Source organism: Lissotriton helveticus, chromosome 7 (genome assembly GCF_964261635.1).
Source record: "Lissotriton helveticus chromosome 7, aLisHel1.1, whole genome shotgun sequence".
NCBI lineage: Eukaryota > Metazoa > Chordata > Amphibia > Caudata > Salamandridae > Lissotriton > Lissotriton helveticus.
Window position 1 is genome coordinate 10,565,575 of NC_136068.1, and position 22,358 is coordinate 10,587,932.

Here is a 22,358-nt window from a genome sequence, read left to right on the forward strand (position 1 = left end):
CTACTCCTGTGTAGGAGTGTGAATAAATAGGCCAGGGCTCTGGGAGTGGTTCACTTCTGGGAAGGCCAATGCGTCTGCCTGAGCGGCAGCCCTCAACCTGCCATGAGGCTGCCACCGTGACCGCCGGCCTCCTCGACACAGGCCCCCTGTGAACCCAGAGGCACAGTACCACAGAGTTATGTATTTACAGACTACTGCCTTTGATATACACTGCGGACACCAGGGCACACAATTCATATCGAGCATGCTGAATGCTTCTGATGCCACTAACTTAGTGCACCACAAGTCATCGCCACGTGGCCTTATTGAGGCAGAATTCATTAGGCAAAATACATTGCTCCCAGTGCGGCCCGCCCAAACCACGCATCATCGCTGGCTACGCACACGCTGAGTGCCACTGTTGCCACTAACACAGTGCACCACAAGTCAACACCACGTGGTTGTGGGCCCTAGCTGACGGCTGCCTCTGGTCTACACTGCAGTCAGTAGGGCTCACAATTCAAATTCAGTCTTGATTCATTCATTGCACTGTTGCTACATGCGCACAAGCTGAGAGCTTCAGGTGGCACTAACCGTGCAGCTCAAGTCAACACCATGCAGCTGTGTGCCCTTGCTGACTGCTGCCTCCAGCCTACACTGCAGGGCTGACAAGTAAAATTGAGTCTTCATTTATTAATTGCAAAGTCCAGCAGGCAACAGACATTGCATCCAGTGCGGCCCATCCGGACGACGCATCATCACTGAGTGCTTCAGGTGCCACTGACTCTGTGCAGCTCAAGTCAATGCCACGTGGCTGTGTGCACTTGCTGACCACTACCTCTGGCCTACACTGCAGTCAGCAGGTGTCACAATTCAAATTAAGTCTTGATTCATTAATTGCAGAGTCCAATAGGCAACAGACATTGCATCCAGTGTGGCCTGTCCGGACGACGCATCATCGCTGGCTGCACACACGCTGAGTGCTTCAGGTGCCACTAACTGTGCAGCTCAAGTCACCGCCACATGGTTGTGGGCTCTTGATGACCGCTGCCTCCGGCCCACACTGCGGGCAGCAGGTCTAACACATATTCAATCCAATCCTGACCTGCAAGGAAATGCCATCATCACTGGCTGCGCACACGCTGAGCTCTTCAGCTGCCACTAACTCTGTGCATCACAACTCAAGGACCCTTTATGATTGACTTTCATGCTGTAGACACCGGACGCAACAATTTCACCTCAGGCAGCAGGAACATCCGGAAGGGACATTAACAATTTCTTCACATGAGCACGCTCATCTCTGGTGCCCCTACCTCAGTGCACCACAAGTCATGGACCCTTTACGATACAATCTTTTGTGTGTGATTTAAGGTCTGGTGACCCTACCTTAGTGCACCACAAGTCATGAATACTTTATGATTGAATCTCTGTGTGTGATCCAATGATCACAGTTGTAGTTGTTACCAGCACCAACCATTCCCTGAGGGCTGGCTTACACTCACGCACCGGCATCCAGCACAGGCGTCACTGGACATGTGACGCTGGCAATAAAAAGGGGTCGGGAGCACGTGCCTGTAGCCAGTTCCACTATCTATGTAACTGTGTCCGTGTGTTCATTATGTATGCATTATTGCCCAGGGCCCTACCACATTACATTGTGCTGTTGACTGCGCACGCAACCATGTTACCTCTGTCAGTGGGGAAGATCGTGTTATGTAACTTTGTCTGGGTCATTCTATGAGTACATGGGTAGAGACTGGGTGATTACAGTAATGCAAGGAGAGTGTATGGTGAATTTATAAGTGCTTGGGGATTGGTGGAGTGATTGGATAAGTACATATGTTGGCGGAGCCTAACCCCCGAGCACAAACTTGGCTCTAATTGGCTGCCAACTAGTGGCAAACCTGATGGAGCGTCAGGGTGGCAAACCAAGCCTCGGGAGAGCCAATGCTACACACGGAGCGTAAGTAGGCACTGCTCATGTTCCTGAGGCACCCGCCTTCTTTGCTACAGGATCCCAACAGCCTTTGCTCTAGTACCCTGGGTTCCCGCCCACTAAAATCTGGATACTGTCTACGGGGAATACCGCACAGATGCCTGGAAAACCGAGTCCAGGAGCTTAAAATTCTCATTGTGTGGATACCCTCCCAGGTCGTTGATCTCTGGATCAAGGAATTCTGACTGTTGGATCCCCGGAGTCCCTTCGACTGGATCCCCTAAAGGGAGCTGCTGGGTCCGTGAAGCACCGGTAATAAAAGGCCCAGAATGCTGTCTGCAAGGTATTCCCAGCCCCCACAACTGGATCATTGACATATGATGGATAGAATCTATGGAATTCTGTAAGCGTAAGCGGAGTCGACAGAGCCTGCGTACGCCAGTCAGGGACGCAACCAGAGCCAAATTTCAGGGGAGACTGATAAAAATGTCATGGAGAGGCAGGGGCTCTAAGAAGGGCTGAAAACACAACAAAGCCTCATTAACAGGTAAATGATATTTTAAAGACCTGTGAAGTACTCGGGTGCCGCGCTGAGAGCCGCGCACCCAGCACGTTCACACTAGGGGGTCACGCTGAGAGCTGTGCACCCAGTGCATTCAAACTAGGGGGCCGTGCTGAGCACCACGTTAGGATCACCACTCCAAACTGTTCTAAAAAAAAAATGGCCACTTCCATTCATTTATATTCGCTCCTAGGACCCCATCCCCGAGGGGCTCACAAACTAACGTGTTTCAACCAGATTGCTCTGGATTATGGTTAGTATTGATCCACCTGTCCACATTGTCATATGTACAATGTGTTCAGTGCCCTCTTTTTTGTTCTGGATTTCTTTGTCATTGTACCCATGACAATTCACTACAGAGCCAAAATCGATTTTAAGAACTGTAATAATCAAACAGAAAAATCTTAAGTGACAATAAGACCAATGAGGGTTTCATGAAATTTGTTTTTTCACAAATTAATAATCACTATAATCAGTAAACTAAACCTCCCAGAATGCACCAGTACAGGCAGTATGGGCGTATGTGTATAAATAGACTAAAAAAGGTGGATTAGCCCTAACCGTGATCAAGACCAATCTGGAGTGCAAGTGGATTTTTTCTTTGGCGGTGACAGTAATCAGTGGATCGTTACTCCTTCACCACACCACTCACATATTATTTTTCAAGTTTGAGCTTATTGGGAAAACAATACAGGAACAGCAAATGTACAATTACATGTATCTTCAGAACAAAACAGAGGTAATGGATTTGAAGCATTCAAAATGATTTAAAAAAACAAATGAAGAGAAGATATGAAAAGATGTGAACTTTACGGTGTAAACACAACTGTATAGTAAGAGAAGGGGTAAGGGGAAAAGAGGGGAGAGCAATATGTAGCATTTTATATCAAGTAAAGAAATATAACAATATCTAATAAACTGTAGACCAACAAACAAGACATAAAAAGATTAAAGCACCATTTCCCTTTTATTTTGATTTTGAAAAACTAAATGTACAAATTTTATACAAAGTCAGAGTGAAAACAAAATTCAAGTTAGTTTGTGTACTTCATCCGGTACAGAGTCAGTGGTATTAGAGAAAGAGGCACAAAGTGATACATATTTGGGTATTGGAAGCCATAAAAGATCAATTTTGATAGCAAGAGAGACAGGAGTAATGTAGTTGCTTTCCAATCGGGGATGAAAACAAATGGCGTTCCACCAAGATCTGAAGGTAACATTTTGGGTGTGTTTCCAATTTGGAGTACTTAAATGAAAAGCAATAGCCAATAGTAAATCTATTAATCTAAAACCTGGAATTGAACAAGGACATTGAGGTGCCAAACGACCTAAGAAAATAATTATGAGGGAGAGAGGGATAGCAACATTAAAAATCTTATTAAGCAGGGACCAGACCAGTTTCCGAAAATAAGAAATAGTAGGGCACTCAAATAACATATATTTAAGACCTGAAGAGGAACATGAGCAGGACCTACATGATGTGGTGGCCTCAGGGGAAAAGGATTTTAAAGTGGAGGGAGTAAGTAATAAACGTCAATAAACAAAATATAGGGTTTGAGCAGTGTTCACAGTATTTGCAGTTTTGTGGCTTTTAAGCCAAATCTTACCCCCCAAAAAAGTAGGCCTACATTCCGCCAAATCCATTTCCCATTTTAGTTCTGCTTTTGACATGGCTCTATCAGGGGTTATTTTTCAATGATTTATAAATAACAGATACTGATCGGTTATTCCTGAACAAAGGAAAAAGAATGATAGAGGTAGGTGGAGGCAGGAAAGTAGATGGTAATATGGAAATGTATTGGTTAAGGGAGTTGCGTAAAAGAATATATTGTGACTTAGAGAAAGATGACAAAGAAAATTGTGTTTGAAGATCAGTAAAGTACAGAAGTTGATCAACCAAAGTAAGCCCCTGGTATGCCAAACTTACCAGTGGAAGGAACAATTCCTTAATTCATAGTGCTTTATAATGCCAACTGGATTGCTGTAGGAAAGTAGTGAGTGAGGGATATGTGATATGTAAGAGAGGTTTCAAAATGTTGTAGGAATGAGAAAGAGCAGGAGATTGTGACTGAGATATAGGTGAGTGAAAAGCAAGAATCACTTTAAAGTCAAAAAGTGCAAAGAGGAATTCCTCTAATTCTAAACACAGGGGAGGATGTAAACGAACATTAGAATAATCCAATTGAGTTGCCTGTTTCAAAGAGAAAGCATAGTCATATTTTTTTTAATCTGGAAATTCAAGACCCCCATTGGAATTAGCTTTTCTTAACGAGGATATAAATATATGAGGAGATTTACCTTTCCAAAGAATTTTGTTTTTAAATAGAGTCTATTTTCTTTAAATAATGACTAGGAATAGAAACAATAATCATAGCAATAACATGTAATATAAGGGGAGTGGGCATCATTTTAATAGAGTCAATTCTACCACACGAAGATAAAAAAGAGTGGATGCCATTTGTCAATAATATCACTTAAAGATTTGATAATGGAATCGAAATACAGTTTTAAAGTTTCTTTAATGGTCTGCGAAAACCATAAACCTAAGTATTTTATCTTGGTGGGTTGCCAGGCAAACCTTGTGTGTGCACAACTTTGTTTATAACACAAGACATTCAAAGGAAGTATCATAAACTTATCTGGATTGAGCTGATACCGCGACTGTTGAGAAAAAATAGTCACTTGCAGTAGAAAAGGAGGAATGGATGTTGCAGGGTCAGAGCAATAAAAACGAATATCATCCGTATACACTGACATCTTCATTTGGTGCAACATTGTTGAAAAACCTGAAATACGTTCATCCTGTCTAATTTTTGTTAAGAAGGGTTCAAGTGCTATAATAAGAAGGTACAGAGGACAACCATGACGAGCCCTTCTAAATATAGGGAAGTAATCTGAAACAATAACAAAAAGGGCAGCTCTAGGAGCTGTTAAAGCAAGGATATGAGAGCAATCTTCTTGGGTGGAAAACCAACCCACTTCAAAGCCTGGAACATCATGTCCCGACAGAGACGATCGAAAGCCATTTCAAATCCAAAGCAATAGCAGTAAAAGAATGATCCAGCGCAGGACGCTTGCTTAAGATGTTGAAAATAACTCAAGCATTATCTGAAGCCAAACAATCCTTAATGAAAGCAGACTGTTCAGGAATGATGCGATCAGGTAGGATAGGGTCAAAAAGTAAAGCCAAAATCTTTGAATTTTTTTTAATCAGTATTGACCAATAGGATGGGACGATCTTTCTTGCTTTGTGTGGGATCTTTATTATCTTCGGGAATTAAAGAAATCATAGCTTCTTGAAAGGAGCCAAGAGAAACCCCTTCAGTGGCAAAAAAGTTCAATAAAAGTAATAGGTTGGGGAGAAGAAGTTTGACATAATGGCTATAAAATTAAGTTTTGAAGCTATTAAGGCCATGAGCATTCCATCTACGTAGGACAGAAACTGCACAGGATATCTTTGAGAGTGAAATATCAGCCACTAAGGGATCAAAATCAATGTGACAGGAAGAAGGAGAGGCAATAAATTGAAAATAGTTAGTCAGATCCGATTCCAAAGGTTGCGTTTCACGAGAATATAAAGTGATATAAAAAGTAGCAAATTCATGTAAAATATCCTTATCTTTAAAAAGAGTGGTCCCTGTAGTAAAGATTCAATTTTGGTTCTACCTTTCCTAATTTTTAAATAATTTGCGGGTACTTGCCCCATTTTATTTTTACCACCATACTAATGAGCATTACTTTTCAACAAGACAAATTAGAGGCAGCATTAGTAATTAATCTATTCAAATTAATGTTGGCATCGATCAATTGTTGCAAAGAAGTCTTATCACCAGACTGTTAATAGGCATGCTCGTATTTCTTAATAGAGAAAAGTAATTGGTATGATTGGGATTGCTTATATTTCTTCTTTTGAGAGACTGAATTAAATTATAAATCCTCTGGCTGCTGGCTTGAAGGAATCCCAAACCATTGCGAAAGAAGAGTCTGTAGTGTTGTGAATAGTAAAATAAATCAGAAACAAAATATCCATATTAGGAGGTGAAATTAGCATCCGAATGAACTGTGTTATTAAAACGCTGAATAGGAGTATAGATCCTATATCAGAATGATGAACATGCTGGGCCAATGAGTTTTCTGAGGAAAAGATAATCTATGCAAGATTGTGAATTATATGAGTTTAAATAAAAGTTGTATTTCCAGAGATCAGGGTGGCATAATTTCCAACTACCAACTAGTGATTTATGCTGAATTGCAGATCTGAGCTGTAAATAAATACTAGTATGAACAAATATAACTTTTGAATTTCCATCTCTTACAGAATCATACTCTTGATTGCAATTACCACCAAATATAATATAATCATTGTCACATATTGTTAATTTATCAGATATTTTTGCCCAAAAAGTATTATCAACCAAAACTGGACCATACACATTAAAAATTGTTGAATGCACATTATCAACTAACAGTTTACCATCAATCCAACAACCATCAGAATCAGAATCCTGGGAGACAACAGTAACTTGAATTCTTATGACAAAGAATGAGTTGACCATTTATTTCCCCCTTAGCAGGTGAAGCAAGTAGGCTACTAATCCATCATCATTTTAATTTGGCAGCTTCTATGTCTGAAAGACGTGTTTCTTGTAGTAAGGCAACATCAGATTTTAGTTTGTCTAAATGAGATAATACCCTCTTGCCGTTTAATAGGGTTACCTAACCCTTCAATTTTCAACAAGGTGACCTGGAATGAGATATCATAATAAGTGTTTGCATTTATAACGTCTTTAGTAACCAATTTAAGAAGCAAAAGATCATAATAGGGGAAAGAATAACATGTTTGCATACTGGAAGAAGAAGGGAAATTAAGGGGGATAAGGCAGCCAAAGAAAGAGGAAAAGAAAATAGAAAAGAAAGAAAGAAAGGAGAGTAAGAGTGAGTTGAAAAAGGAGAAAAAAACACCTGTAAGAAAAAAGTGAAACAAAAAAAAAAGACAGTACAAGTCATACAAATTATGACTGAAAAACAGACCTACAAAACGCAGAAACTAAAGGGAGGGTGGCGACAGCAAGGGGTCTGTGGCGACTACATCCAAACTCCACAGGACAGCACAGCAGCCTTGACGAAAGTGAATACACCAGACAAAGTAGAAATGTGATTGAGACAAAATGCTGAGATAATAACCTGTATTAAAGGAAAAAACAGTACTAGATTAGACAATGCTAACAAGAAAAAAAATAACATTATAGCATATCAAACGAGAAGAACCATACATAAGCATTATTCAGAATAAAAGAACAAGAAAAACCAAGAGATATCAAGTAATTTTGGAAGTGTCCATATCTTCTCCTCTGTGCAGTTGAAGAACTTTCCTAAGTGCAACAGGCTCCTCATAAGTTGTTGTTTTATACTTTTATGTCACCTTAAACAAGCAAGAATGAATTGGATCGAAGCAGGCATTTATGGCCGTTAACTGAGGTCGCATATCCAAAATTGTTTCCGGTGATCAGCATTGACTTTAGCGACATCCTGAGAGAAAAACAATCTATGACTGGCCCAAATAATTTGTTTCTAGATTTGACAGCAGACAAAACTTGTAGTAAGTCAGTGTATTCAATGTATACAGAATGACTCCTCACGGCTTTGTAGAAACTCTAGTACCTAGTCTATGTGCTCTTTGTATATTAAGAGGAACAGATATAGGAATGCAAAGGAGCTTTAATAAAAAGGTTTGAATATATTTGATCGGATTCGATCTCTCCAACTTTTCTGGAAGCCCATAAATGCATAAATTATTTCTGCGATTTTCAAGATCCTCAGTGTGCTTTTAAAGTAGAGATATTTCCAATTCTGGATGTAAAATGTGCAAAGATGATTGCTGCAGATTCTCAGGGGCATATTTACAATGAAGTGAGGGAGTGCCCTGTTAGCCTTCCTGGGTTAACGTCGCACTCAGCCACTTCAGAAATGTAGGGCTGCACCATATTTACAACAAGATGGTGCAGCCCAGTGTTTTTCCTATACTGGTGCTAAACTTAGCAGCCTTGCGCCAACACAGGCACCATTGTCCAAGGGTGTCTGCTTTGAGGGGAAGATTGTTTATAAGCAGGAATGTGTCTCATCCTGCACATAAACAATCAGTAATGGTGGTTTGTAACTTCTGTGTGTGCTGCTTAATGCAACACACAAAGGAGTTGCAAAACTTTGTTTTTATTTATTGTTTATGTGTTTATGTGCAGAAAGGGTTACCTTCCTGCACATAAACAATCAATGGCAAGGTCCTGTTTCTGTGTGTGCTGCACAATGCAACACACGTGAAAATGGCAAAAACAAGGAGAAATAAAGCATTTCTTCTTTTTTCGCCTGTTTAAGACCAGGTTTTCCCTGGTCTTAATTTTAACAGAGCCTCCTATTTACGCCACCCTTGTAAATAGGGGGCAGCATGAAAATCAATGGGTGTTGCAGTGAAACTCCCACCACAATGCCCATTGCCGTCCCCTTTCACGCTAAGTACAGCGAAGTGTTAAGCCACATTAAGTGGTTTAACGCTGCCTTGTAAATGTGGCGAAGCCCCTATCGCCACCACAGCGTCACTGAAAGTGCTGTTCTGGTGGAAAGAGGATCTTGTAAATATGCATCTCAGTTATTTTCTCTACCAGAAAAACACGTGACTCAAGAGAAGACCGTTTATCATCCAATTGTTGTAACGTTTAGTAGTCTCTTCCATAAAAGTCCTCTACGCACACATTTCATCAAGTATGACCTTCATAGATGTAGATGCAGGCTTAACTGGTGAGGGATGGTCAATTTTAGGTTGTTTATTTGTACCCACCTCCAGTTTGGTATTATGTTAGAATTTAGGAATGGTACCCGAATAAGACTCAGATTTCTGAGAAGCAATGTCATCCTTGCTGTTATGATTAGAATCTGGCACTGGAAAGCTTAAGGTTCCGTATTGTCCCTCTATATGGGTGAAAAAATTATATTAAATTGAGGCACTGTTGCTGAAAAAGGAGATTATACCACAACAAATATATGCAAGGGCCAGAAAAGCTGAAAGGAAAAATGCCCAGGAAAAATAAAACTAAAGCACATAGCAAGTAAGGAGAACAGAAATAACCACTCACATATAATAGAGAAGCTATTTGAGCCAAGACATGAAAAATGGGTTAAGTAATAATAAAAATAAGACTTACTGATGTTGAACAGAGAGCACACAAAAACATTCTCTGATAATAAAATGTGCTGTGAGGATACACGCCCATCGCATTCCAAGATGGCAAGTGCGACCTCTCACTATGCGGCAAAATCCCCTGTGGCCGGCCACTTGTCAAAAAGAATGCACTGAGCACAATGATAGGCTCTAGTGACTCACCAGACCATTGGTCAGAAACACAAATTGGCACCGTAACCACACCACACAACAATATTTTTAACATCGGTATTACTTACCTTAAAATCTATATAATTGTTCATGATATTCTTGTTCATGATATTTCTGTTTCACGATATTTGCAACAAAATATTTGTGTCAGTCGTTATCATTGACTCAATATTTGTCTGAATACCCATTGGGGAGACTCTGGATGGAGTTGCGTTGGAGAATTCTACTTCCGCACTTTGTCACTTTTTGTTTGGAAGTTGAAGAACTCCAGTAGGACAAATATGCTGTCTGTAGCCAACACGGTCTCCAGAAGGCCGGATATCTTTCCTAAGAGGTCACGCTGACCAGGATACTGCTGTGGAGAAGAACCTAGCGTGCGCTGTCGAGGAGTCAGGCCAACTGGCAATAAACTTTGGGCAGATTGGCAGGCATGTCCTGGTCTTCTGTCGGGCCTCAGGTCACTTTTGGTGGAAAATTCTCTAAATCCCACCATTTAGGGTTTGTCAGGAGTAGCAACTTGAGCACCACCACAAATGGTCAAGGACTGGAGGGGCACCACTTCAAGGGACAGGAGTCTAGCAGAGGCCAGCTACAGGGTGCAAGGTCTCTGGAGCTGGACATGTCTCTGTAGCTTCCATAGGAGGTCAGAAAACTATCGCTTGGGGTCACTTTGGTAGTCCAGGGGTAAAGCAGCAAGGAAGGCCTCAAGTAAAATGGTATTTCTTTGGGGAGAAATGTGAATTCAACAGCAGGGCATTCATCTGGTAGCAGCCATGCTGACCCTTTTATTGTGGAAAGCAGGCCTGAAGCAGCATGGCAGTCCTCTGGGATACAAGACAGGGCTTCTAGTGATCTCTGCAGGTCCAGGACTGAGCTGAAGAGATGCACTGATGGCCCAATATTTATAGCTGGTGCCAGCTTTTGTAGTAGGGGAATCTTCAGGCTAACCCTACATCTGGTTCTGGAAGGTTCCTTCCTTCCAAAAGGTCCAAAAAATCTATATTCACGAAAAAGCAGCTCCTCCAATCATTCTGTCAGGGTGGCCCATCCTGCCCACACCTAAGCCCTACTGTCACACTATATGGGAGGAATACACAACATCTAACAGCAGGGCCATGTTATCAAGGGCACTAGCAGCAGGAACCAAATGGGTAGGACAAGAAAATGCAAACTTTCAAAAAGTGGCGTATGCAGATTTGTGAGTAAAAATCAGACCTTTCCATTAAGAATATTTTAAATTACAATTCATTTGATTCCAAAATTCAATTTCCCAATCAAAAGTTAGCACATATTAAATGTAAAAAGTTAACCCATTGTTAACCAAAGGGAGACATAGTCTTAGATTTGAGGAAAGCCAATTTGCGTGCTTTTCACTACAAGGACGTGTAAAACTTAAAAACACATACCCACCTTTTTAAATACAACACACCCTGCCCTATGGTCTGTTAAGGGCCTACCTTAGGGGTGACTTTTATATATTAAAAAGCAAGGTTTAAACATGGTAAAAGCTTTATTTGCCAGATTGATTTTGCAGTTTACAACTGCACTACAGAATGCAATGCAGGCCTGAGACACGTTTCAATATGCTTTAAAGCTACCTTAGTGGGTGGCAGAATGAACACTGCTGGCCTACTACTAGCATTTCATTTACAGGCCCTGTGTACATGTAGTGTCACTTTACTAAGGACTTCTAAGTAAAATAAATGCACCAGTCAGATATCTTATGTTAAGATTTGGCCGCTATCCAACAATGGATGAGACTCCGAGATGGGTACAAAATTGGCAAACACAACATTTTAGATTATGTGGTTGTGTCAAGGAAACACTATTGCATATTGTATGTATTTTTCCCAGATTGCGATAAGAGAGGCAAATACTGTTAACACCCATTTTTAAGGAAATAGGAGGAAGAACGTGCCGCCAAGCAATTATATCAGGCTTCTTTGGACAAATCACTTCTTCAAGAAATAATTATTTTTAATTCATCCTTATAGCTGAGAACAAACTGACCGAGGCTGATGTTCTGCCCGTGATACAGGAATAATAAATGGTTATATTAACCTTGTTGTTGGATTAGTATTGCTATTGTACCGGTGTAAGATGGGTGTCAGTTAAAGTAAAACCGAACTGTTTGTAATAAGTAAAGCTCGTTACGACTGGGGGGGCCAATTCTGATGCGGTTTGGAAGGCCTCCTAAAGGCATTTGCTCCATCCTTTTCGGATCAGGAACATGTCTTTCCGACTGAATCTGAAAGGTTTCCGTCCGACCGATTACGATGCGAGTTAGGTGTTAAGAATATCCTAATCTGAAACCGACGGCATTCGGAATGGCCAAACCGTATGGAGCAGACTCTTTATTATTATGATTTAGAGTTGTTACATAATTAATTGAAATATTACTTTTATGATGTTTTATATGGTTTCAAGGGTCCAGTATGGCATGTCATTGCTAAATTATCTTAATATTTGTAGTATATTTGTTCAAAAATTCTTTTTGATGACCCTGTTTAAGAAATGTGCTATTTTTATTCTTCATGATTGTAATGAGTTATATTAATTGGACAATAAAGACTACTTATCTGATGTGATGTGATGTGTGTTCCTCTGAACTCACATCAGGATTGAACCAGAAGCCATTTAATATATTCTATGTCCTCAAATGCACCGTACTGAAACTCCACATTTGTGATTTAGTAACTTGTTTGTCAGTAGCTCTCATAGTGACACTCCTAATACCATGGAGCTTGGAAAACATTTACCCAAGCTCCAAAAATGTCATCAAAATGTGTATTTTATATAGATCATGTCCTGATTCTAAATGCAGCTTATGCTGCACTGTGTCACCTCCTTCACCCCAGAAAGCATGAAGGAAAGGATAGCAAAACCATGCATTGTACATTACAGTTTTCTAAACACTGGTTGACTTAACAACCTATCATTTTTTAGGATCTTCATGGTGTATGTACATAAATATGTACGTATGGGGCAACATCTGATGATGCAACAACTGTCAATCTTACTTTCTTTTATTTTCCTTTCCTGTCCCCTCCAAACAAGTTCCCAGTGGTGTCTTATGACTGAGAATCCTCTGTTCCTTTGTATGCCATCATCCAGAGGTCTGAAGAGACCCCTGCTCTGTTGCTTCCAGCCCTCCCAATGGCAGAGTGGACTCTATTTTGAATGAATTAACTTCTTTCATCATTCAAGAGAGACTCTTTCATATTTAGCTCTAAATTCTATGATTATCACACTCAGTTAAGTATTCGCCTTACCGTCTATAGGTATTTATGTTCTTGAATAGAGATCTGTCGTCAAAGGTGGCAAAATTTGCTCCCGGAAAATGCTTGCCTACAAACACAAATTTCCAGCTTGAGGGTGTTAATGTGCTGTGAATGGACGGTTGTCTCTATGTCACTCTACAAGGACAACCTGTTAAATTAAGCAGCAATGCATCTCCACATGGGCTGAAAATTGCAAAAACACAGTTGATGGACAGAATGTAGAACAATGTCATACATTCACCCCAGTACAAGGATCTGGGCCTAAATCCATCGTTTTTTTGCACTCCACACCACCCTGGGTTAGACACTGGCTATATGCAAATCAGCTCTGACCCTGTGCCTCATGGGAACAGTCCAGTCCGAACTACCAAGCCATGTCTTTCCCAGACCGGAATCAAGCATCCAAGGACCGGTTTCTGGCTAACAGCCTTCATTCAGCCTGGATAGCTTGACTCCAGTGGTGTGGACAGCCTGGGACTCACGTCTGAGCATACCCAGCCCACGCGAGGTGAAAATTGCAAAAACACAGTTGATGGACAGAATGTAGAACAATGTCATACACTCACCCCAGTACAAGGATCTGGGCCTATATCCATTGTTTTTTTGCACTCCACACCACCCTGGGATAGACACTGGCTATATGCAATTCAGCTCTGACCCTGTGCCTCATGGGAACAGTACAGTCCGAACTACCAAGCCATGTCTTTCCCAGACCATGGGCTGTCATCAGTGAATGGTGGGTTCACTCTTGGACGGGGTGTTTGAGGTCTGGCGGCCGTCCGGCTCTCAATATATGCATTAGTTTGGGGCAGGTTGCAAGAGATGTGAAAGTGCAAGGCTCTGATTAGGCTTTATTGTCACTCATTTAAGGCTCAGTTTTCTTGTCTGTTTCCAAAAAGGACATAAGGTGACTCTTGGGATTATGGCACCCTTAACATATAATTGAATCTATGTAATAACGTGGTGAACCGATGTGGGGAGAATCTCGCCCTTTCCATTCCTAAATCTGATGTATTCTTATAGAGATACAAGCCCACTGCTCACAATATAATCTTGAGTCTTTATTCTGGGTGCAGAGCTGATGACTAAACCTACAGTGAAATATGTGAGCTCGCCACTGGTGGAGAACTGGGGTCAGGCGGAGGTAACCTGTGACACCTCGAGCGCGTCTGTCACAATTCTCTGGTACTTTAATAGCACTTCAGCTCTACCTGGATCTAGCATTCAGTCCCCAGATTATAGAACCCTGACCATCCCCAATGTGTTCCTTCGGGATTCAGGGACCGACCAGTGTGTGACCATGAACCCTGTCAGCAACAGAGCGAGTGACCCCCAGACTCTGGTTGTTGCCTGCAAGTAACCCCAGAGTTCCACTCTCTACCACCTCTCTCTGTTCCATTACACATGGGCCGGAGGACTTGAAGATTGATCCACCACCCTCTCAGTGGTTACAAGGGGGTATAAACTCTCTTTATCCAGTACCGCGGGGTCTGTCCCAGCACCGCGGTACCAGTGGCTTCTCAATGGCACTGAAGAGACCTGCTAGAGAACACAGCCACCGGCTTGTTTGCAAAGGCTTTTGACTCTATAACTGTAAGGGAAAGTACTCCAGGCATAAATAAACTCCAAGCCTGCTTCTTCCAGGTTGAAATAATTTCTGAAAGTATAGGTGCCAATTTAGCATCTCACCCTGAGCCTTCATACATAACTTTCTTAATTATTTTTCCTCTTTTGTTATTGATCTTTTTTCCCTCATTGATTTTCTCCTTTCCTTTCAGTCAGTGGCATCATTTAATTGCTAATATTGGTAGCATCTTAGTAGTAATATCACCTTCTCCTTGAACCCTTCAGGGGGAATATACATTTTCTTAAATAATCTATCTCAAAATACCTGGGTTTGCAGCATGTCAAGAGCAGTCATTGGTAACTGGCACAAATAACAAGCTATTAAAGAGAGTAAGACATTTATGCTGTCAAATGATGATTAGAGATTGTGCAGGCAGTCCTTGGGGATATCTGCTTACTCTTGCACACCAGTAGATGATATCTGTGCTCCCAATGTCCTTTCTCTTTCTGTCCCTCCCGCCCTTCTTCTCTCCTCTGACCTTCTCTCATTCTTTGTCGCAATGCTCTCTTGTCTCCTCATTCTCACAGATGCCTTTAATAATGTCCTCAGCCAAGACCACTGCACAATAGAATGCCTTTTTTAAGCCTTAGTCAATGCAGTGAACTGTTTGTTTCCTCTGTCAAATATGAAGATGAATAGATTTAGGGGGGAATTCAATGACAAGGTATATTAGCTGAAAACAAGCAGAAAGATGAGAACACGGCGAACAGGGAGAACACCGCGAACGGTACGCATGGTCTTTGGGTTGTTCTCTATTTCCGGTTCCTGTCTCGCGCCGTGCGTAACGGAACGTGGACTTCTTGTCTTTGGAGACCTGGTGGCGAAGAAAATAACACTAGGTCAAGATGGGTCGCCGTAAATCGAAGCGAAAGCCCCCTCCCAAGAAGAAGATGAGAGGGAATTTGGATGCTCAGTTTATCTGTCCCTTCTGTAACCACGAGAATTCATGCGACGTAAAAATGGATCGAACTCGAAATACAGGGGTGATTTCCTGTACTGTGTGTCTAAAAGAATTTCAAACTCCCATAACCTATCTCTCGGAAGCAGTCGATGTATACAGCGATTGGATAGATGCATGTGAAGCAGCCAATCAGTAGCATTGGTGCGGCGGCTCCCTGCCGATTTTGAGCTCTTTCCCCCCAAACTGTTGGCATCTCTTTACTGATTGTCAACAAGCCATTGACAAGTTTGAATGCTGCAACTCTTCATGTTTGTTGAGTTGACTTTTATCGGGGAGTTTGATGAACATCCTTGTGCTCCTTGGTAGTTTTGTCAAAAGTGTTGTGTCCTAGCAGACACAGGCAAGGGTTAAATTGTAAAGCTACACTAAACACCCACCCACCACTGATGTCACGACATCACGTGACACAGCTAATAAATAGAGCCGAGCGCTCGAGCTCGTGGCTCACTAACAATCTAACTAACTGGTGTCTGTGTCGCAGTCATTCATCACCATGTGGGCCTAGGGCCCCACGACACAACATTTGGCGACGAGGGGTGGCTAAGCCCCAGCGTGCCACAGCCACCTTTTTCGTTGGTGGAAGGGGGAGCATGCTGCCCGTGTGAAGGGCACCCCCTGGTGAGGCGGCGCAGGCCGCCGAGAGGCCCGAGGGGTGTGTGCCTTGCCCCGGGCCTAGCGTCAGCGAAAAGCGGACCGGCCAGAGCCCACCTGCACCGGCCGCAACTGTGCCCCAAGCGGACCGATCGGAGCCCACCCGAGTCGGCCGCAGCAGCAGCGACCCCCACCGGAGTGGAGTGCTGGCCGGCGGAGCCCACTCGCCACGGCCGCAGGAGGAAGATAGGCCCGTAGGCCGGAGGTGAGCCCAGGGGCTCTGAATGGCCCTGGGGGGCCGCGCATGCCAGGAGCGACCCCCCTCCTATGACTGCATATCTGCGGTGCCCACCTGCATGGCCACGGTGCCCTGCCGCGAGAAATGCGGCCGAAAATAAACTTTGAGCAATGCAGAGCCAGCGGAGCCCACCCGCGGCCTGCCCGTGGCGACCTCCTCCACGAACACTGATAACAGCAAGGCCAGCGGAGCCCACCTGCGGCCTGCCAGCAGTGACCCAGAGCCCCGCCGCACAGCGTGCGACCGGAGCTGCTGCGGCGGTGGGCCGAATGCACACGCGCCGTGAGAAGAGCCGCAGCGCGCTGTGAGGAGGTGGAGGGGTGAAAGCGGCAGAAGGAAAGGCCAGCAGAGCCCGCCCGCGGCCTGCCTGTAAGTGGCCCCCGCCCCCCGTCCCCGCCGCGCAGCGTGAGGAAGTGAGGCTGCAGCGGTGGGGAAACAAACTGTAAAGGCAAGCGCCCGCAGCATGTGAAGAGCTGCGGGGCGCCGACGTTGAAGCGGAGCCCACCCGCTGCCTCGCCCGATTGAACATAGCCCCCAGCCCCCCCCCTGCCCGCATGCTAAGGGACTGAGGCTGCCACGGGCAGGGAGCGGGAGAAGAAAGAAGAAATGCGGCGTGTGCGCCCGCAGCGTGGGAGGAGCTGCGGGACGCTAAAACAGAAGCGGAGCCCACCCGCAAGTTGAAGCCTGCAGCCCAAGCCCCCACCCGTGCAAAGAGCCGCCCAGGAACGCCAAGTGACCGGCAGCGTGTGGAGAGCTACCGGCGCTGCCAAACACACGTGGGACACCAACAGTGCAGCCTCAGCCGGCACCCCCCATCGCACCATAGACATTCGTGTGCCTCACTCCTCCCATGTTTAAAAAGAAAAAAAAAAAAAGTTGGGACTTACCTGGGAAGGCGTGGTGTCCTGCTCCAGACGTTTGGAATCAGCAGTGGCTCCAACTTATGTGCATGTCGAGGAAAACAAGTCTTCCAAGCACAAACAACCGGGGAAGAAAGTTACCACGAAAAGGAAGCTGCTGTTGAAGGAAACCCTAAATCTACACTGGCATCTAGTAGTCACAAGGTGGTATTGCACTAAAAGAAGCACAAAGAAGCAAAACAAGCACAAGCAAAGCAGAGGGAAAGCCTACTGAGGTGAAGCAAGCCTGCACTGACGCGGACGAAGACGGAGACCCATCACCACTGCAGTAGTGACGCCTGTGGCCACAGGTGCTCACCGCAAAAGCAGGAGAGACAACAACCTCATGCTGGACGTCGAGGGAGAGTCAGAAACATCTACCGCAAGCAGCAAGATCCAAAGGCATCCGATGGAAGAGCGCCAGTGTACCCCGGACGCGGACAGTACAGGACAGCGCCTGAAAGTAAGGAAGCCCCACCCAAAGCACCCAAAGACGTGCGAGGCAAGTACCCAAGTGTGAAGAAGAAAAGTGCGATAAGTACATGGAAGAGCGACGACGCCAAAGAATCTAATGAACCGCAAGGAACAAAGCTACACTGAAGATGTATCACGACGGTACCAAGTGAAGCAAGAACTTGCCACTGCAATGCACGCTGACGTGCAACGGAAGAGTAACGCAAAGTTACCCCGCAGCCAAAAGGAGGCGAAGCAACCAAGTTCGGTCACCGCTACAAGAAGCTAAAAGAGCCTCACCGGAAGCGCGCACGAGAAGTGCACCCACCGGAGAAGGTCCATGGAGAGGTGAAATTAACCCTCCGGAGAAAGCAGAGCACACGAAGAGCGCAGGAGAAACTGCGCCAACGCAAAAAGCACTGCAGCAGAAGCACATGGCGATCCCAATGATCGCGGATAGCGAGAGGACTCACGAAGAGGAAGCTGTCCACCTCATCTGGTAGCAAAGAAGATCGCCCAAGAAGAAAAGGATGATCCGACAAGCCAGAGGGGCGCCCAATAAATTCTGCCAAGTCATGATGAATATGTCCTGCCAGAAGAAGTCCGTGAACTGAGAGATCAGAAGACCTGGAGAGACGGACGCAACACCAACAATAACTGGAAGTAATAGGAGGCAAGAGAGAAGATCGTAATGACCGGTCCAGTAACCAAAGAGTGGAAAGAAGACAGTGTCCTAAAGACGGGACAAGACCAGACGGAAACAGGCGGAGTGCACGCTGCTTGAAGAAGCCTGGTCAGCATGACAAAGGAAGAAAGGTGACCGCACCGTGTCGCGAAAAGGAGAAGGGAGAAGAGTGGCACGATGCCATGAAGAAAAGAACTGAAGTAAGAAGTCATGTGGCACGATGCTATCAGGAACATCTGGAAAAGGTGAAGAGAGGTGTAACAAGTCCACACACCTACAAGAAGAAGAAGAGGTGACACACCACAACATCGTGTAGAGTGACCCGCATGTCCAGGAGAACACTGACAACACCAAGAACAGGACAGGCACCTATTCACAAGACCCCGATGACCCGTGGACTGCAGGAGAGCACAGGCCGGACCATTGGTAACACCCACCTTTGGGATCGAGCGGAAGTCTGGAAGCGGAGGGAGCTCAGATGGCCTGAATAAGGAGAACTGACCATTCCACACCAGCCCGTGGAGATCCAAGGGGCAAAGGCCTCAGGGACACCGGTGGCAGAGGGTCCCGACACAAGAGATGAGTCCGTCGCCATCTAACCTGCACGTCCCAGGAAGATGAGGAACTTGTGCGCAAAGGCAAGAGTCAACAACTACCCTTCAGGTGGAGCTACGGACTTTGTGAGGTAGTACCCCCATCGACTCCTCCATTCACACGCAGACTGTGGAGTTGGAGCAACGCTGTGGAATAATACCCGGCCCAGTGGAAACCTGGTGAAAAGGGCCTCCGGGACATCTCGTGGCAGGAGAACACCCGAGAGCGGGAAGTCCTAGTGAGAAGAATGTCCTTCGAACACTCCATCCTTTGTAAAGTAAAGCCAAGCTGCATACAGTGAAGAAACCGACGGACCAGCAGAAGACAACATCCTTCAAGTCTAACATCTGGTCATCCTGTTTGACGTTATCCTCAAAAGCAAGATCTCAGTGGACTGACCAACACACTTCCACGGCGCAAGTAAAGAAGAGCACGCCCGCCGAGAACCAAGACGTCAAGCCAAGAAGAAATAAAGTTTCAGCAGCAATTTCCACCGTCATCATCAAGCAAGCAGCTGAAGAGACTCAATGTAAATTTGTAATTATTGTATATTTGTGTATTTCCTCCCACACAGTCGGACTTTTGTCTTTCCTTAATTTTTATCAAATTTTGGGAGGAATGTTGTGTCCTAGCAGACACAGGCAAGGGTTAAATTGTAAAGCTACACTAAACACCCACCCACCACTGATGTCACGAAATCACGTGACACAGCTAATAAATAGAGCCGAGCGCTCGAGCTCGTGGCTCACTAACCATCTAACTAACTGGTGTCTGTGTCGCGGTCATACATCACCATGTGGGCCTAGGGCCCCACGACACAACAAATAGCAGGGTACGAAGAGACTTCTAGCTGATGAGAGCAGTCGCATTAAAAACATTCCACTAGTGCTGAAAGACACAATTTTCACTAAGTAGTTGATTGTGTTCAGAAATTGTAAATAAAAAGTGTATTCTGTATTAGGTCAGCAGTAACACATACTAACAAAGGATTACTGTCCAGCAGAATTTTAGATGTCTGTCCTGTCAGTTACAGACACAAGACCCTTTGACGGTCCCTGTTCTCTCAGACCCACCAACGAAGCATTCTTAAGCATTCAGTTAATTTCTCTCGAGCCAACCCCCCATGAAAACAATTTCTGGATATGGAATTTTCTTGCCTCACTTGTAACTGTTTAACATGGCTTGCTCTTGTGTGTTAACTACACTAGTGTGGTAGGTTGTGATCAATCAGTATCACATCTTGTTTACCAGTCTACTAAAACCCCCAAACCTCTTCTGTAGGTGACCGGTTCATGACAGTGCCACTCTGTACGGGATGTTTGTTGCCCACTTTCAGTGGTGAGTTAAGGGATGTCCATTCTATCCCTCTCCAAGTACGCCTTGGTGGGTTCAGCCCTATCATGGTTTCTGCCTGCGAGCAACCATCTGATGCAAATATTTGTTTAATGTCATGTACATTATTTCCAGAATTTCCCAATGTAGGGAGGAATCTGTACACCAAATATATGATTACAATTCCAAAACGATTGCTGGAACATCAAAACCCCCTTGCATTAACATGGCACTGACGGCATTTTTTTTTATTTTTCATTTTTTATTCATTTAAACCCAAACTGATTTGATCCTTCATGGGTGGTGACCAATATTAATAAATATGCTATTGTTTGATACTTTACCTCTATTACGGTCTTAAACCAGAATATGATTTGATTGATGTGTATAGTACTTTAACATACCACTGTGGTGGAAAACAAGAGGCTACAACTGTATTATGTTCAGGTTTTCTTCCATGTTGGAAGAGGCTGTTTAGTTTGGTTTGACGTAAAGTTTGTGTGAACTGTTCATTAAACAACATCAACATGTAAGTAGAAAGGGATCACTGACATAATATCGAATACCAAAATATAGGCATTTAAAATATCGACTTCTAAATATCGACGACAAAAATATCGAAGTCCTATCTACAAACAGGTAAGTAAATAAATATTGAATCAAAAATATCGTTTAACAATAATATAGTTAGTCAAAATATCAAATTTTTGTAAATGTTTTAAAAGTAATTTAAAATAAATGAAATATTAAAAATAATTAACTAAAACATACTTAAAATACTTAAATAACCTTAAAATGATAAAATAATTAATTTAAGTTAACTCCAGTGAGTGCAACTGTAGGGAAAGCGTTGGATAGCATAGGGGTAAACATGACTATTCCCACTCCAATGAGTGCAACAGTAGGGAAAACGTTGGATAGCGTAGCGGTAAAAATTACTATTCCAACTCCAGAGAGTGCAACAGTAGGGAAAGCGTTGGATAGCGTAGAGGTAAAAATTACTATTCCCACTCCAGTGAGTGCAACAGTAGGGAATGCGTTGGATAGCGTAGGGGTAACAATTACCATTCCCACTCCAGTGAGTGCAACAGTAGGGAAAGCATTGGATAGCGTAGGGGTAACAATTTCTATTCCCACTCCAGGGAGTGCAACAGTAGGGAATGCATTGGATAGCGTAGGGGTAAAAATTTATATTCCCACTCCAGAGAGTGCAACAGTGGGGAAAGCGTTGGATAGCGTAGGGGTAAAAATTTCTATTCCCACTCCAGGGAGTGCAACAGTAGGGAATGCGTTGGATAGCGTAGGGGTAAAAATTACTATTTTCACTCCAGTGAGTGCAACAGTAGGGAAAGTAAATACTTCATATAATATTTAAAAATATATATATATTAATATCTATAAAAAATTAATTAAAAGTAATTACTAATTTAATATAATATAATAATTAATCAATTAAAAATACAAATTAAAATTAATAATTATAATTAGTTACCTATTACAAATTAATTACAAATTAACAATTAATTAATTAGCAAATAAAAATTAATTAACAATTAATTCAAAATAAATACCAATAAATAAATTTACAAATTTAATTCATTATAATTAAATTACTTCCCATCCTATTCCCCTATAAGCCCACACCCCTCTCCAGAAAATAAATTAGTAAAATTAACATATTTATCAATTAATCAATTCAGTACAATTAATTACCAAATAACATTTAATTAATTACCAAATAAAAATTAATTAACAATTAATTCAAAATAAATACCA

The 22,358-nt window shown here is 43.3% G+C and overlaps 1 protein-coding gene and 1 pseudogene across 1 annotated transcript in view; both read left to right on the forward strand.

Moving 5' to 3' along the window:
* LOC144767635 (cell adhesion molecule CEACAM2-like) overlaps positions 1-14,688 on the forward strand; it is a 30,552-nt gene extending 15,864 nt beyond the window's left edge. Inside the window, 3 exon segments of the mRNA XM_078651034.1 lie at positions 14,219-14,483; positions 14,536-14,594; positions 14,597-14,688. Of these exon segments, the coding sequence (XP_078507160.1) occupies positions 14,219-14,483; positions 14,536-14,594; positions 14,597-14,688 (416 nt within the window).
* A 926-nt stretch (positions 14,689-15,614) lies between these two features.
* LOC144766569 (transcription elongation factor 1 homolog pseudogene) lies at positions 15,615-15,941 on the forward strand (annotated as a pseudogene).
* Positions 15,942-22,358: the final 6,417 nt, after the last annotated feature.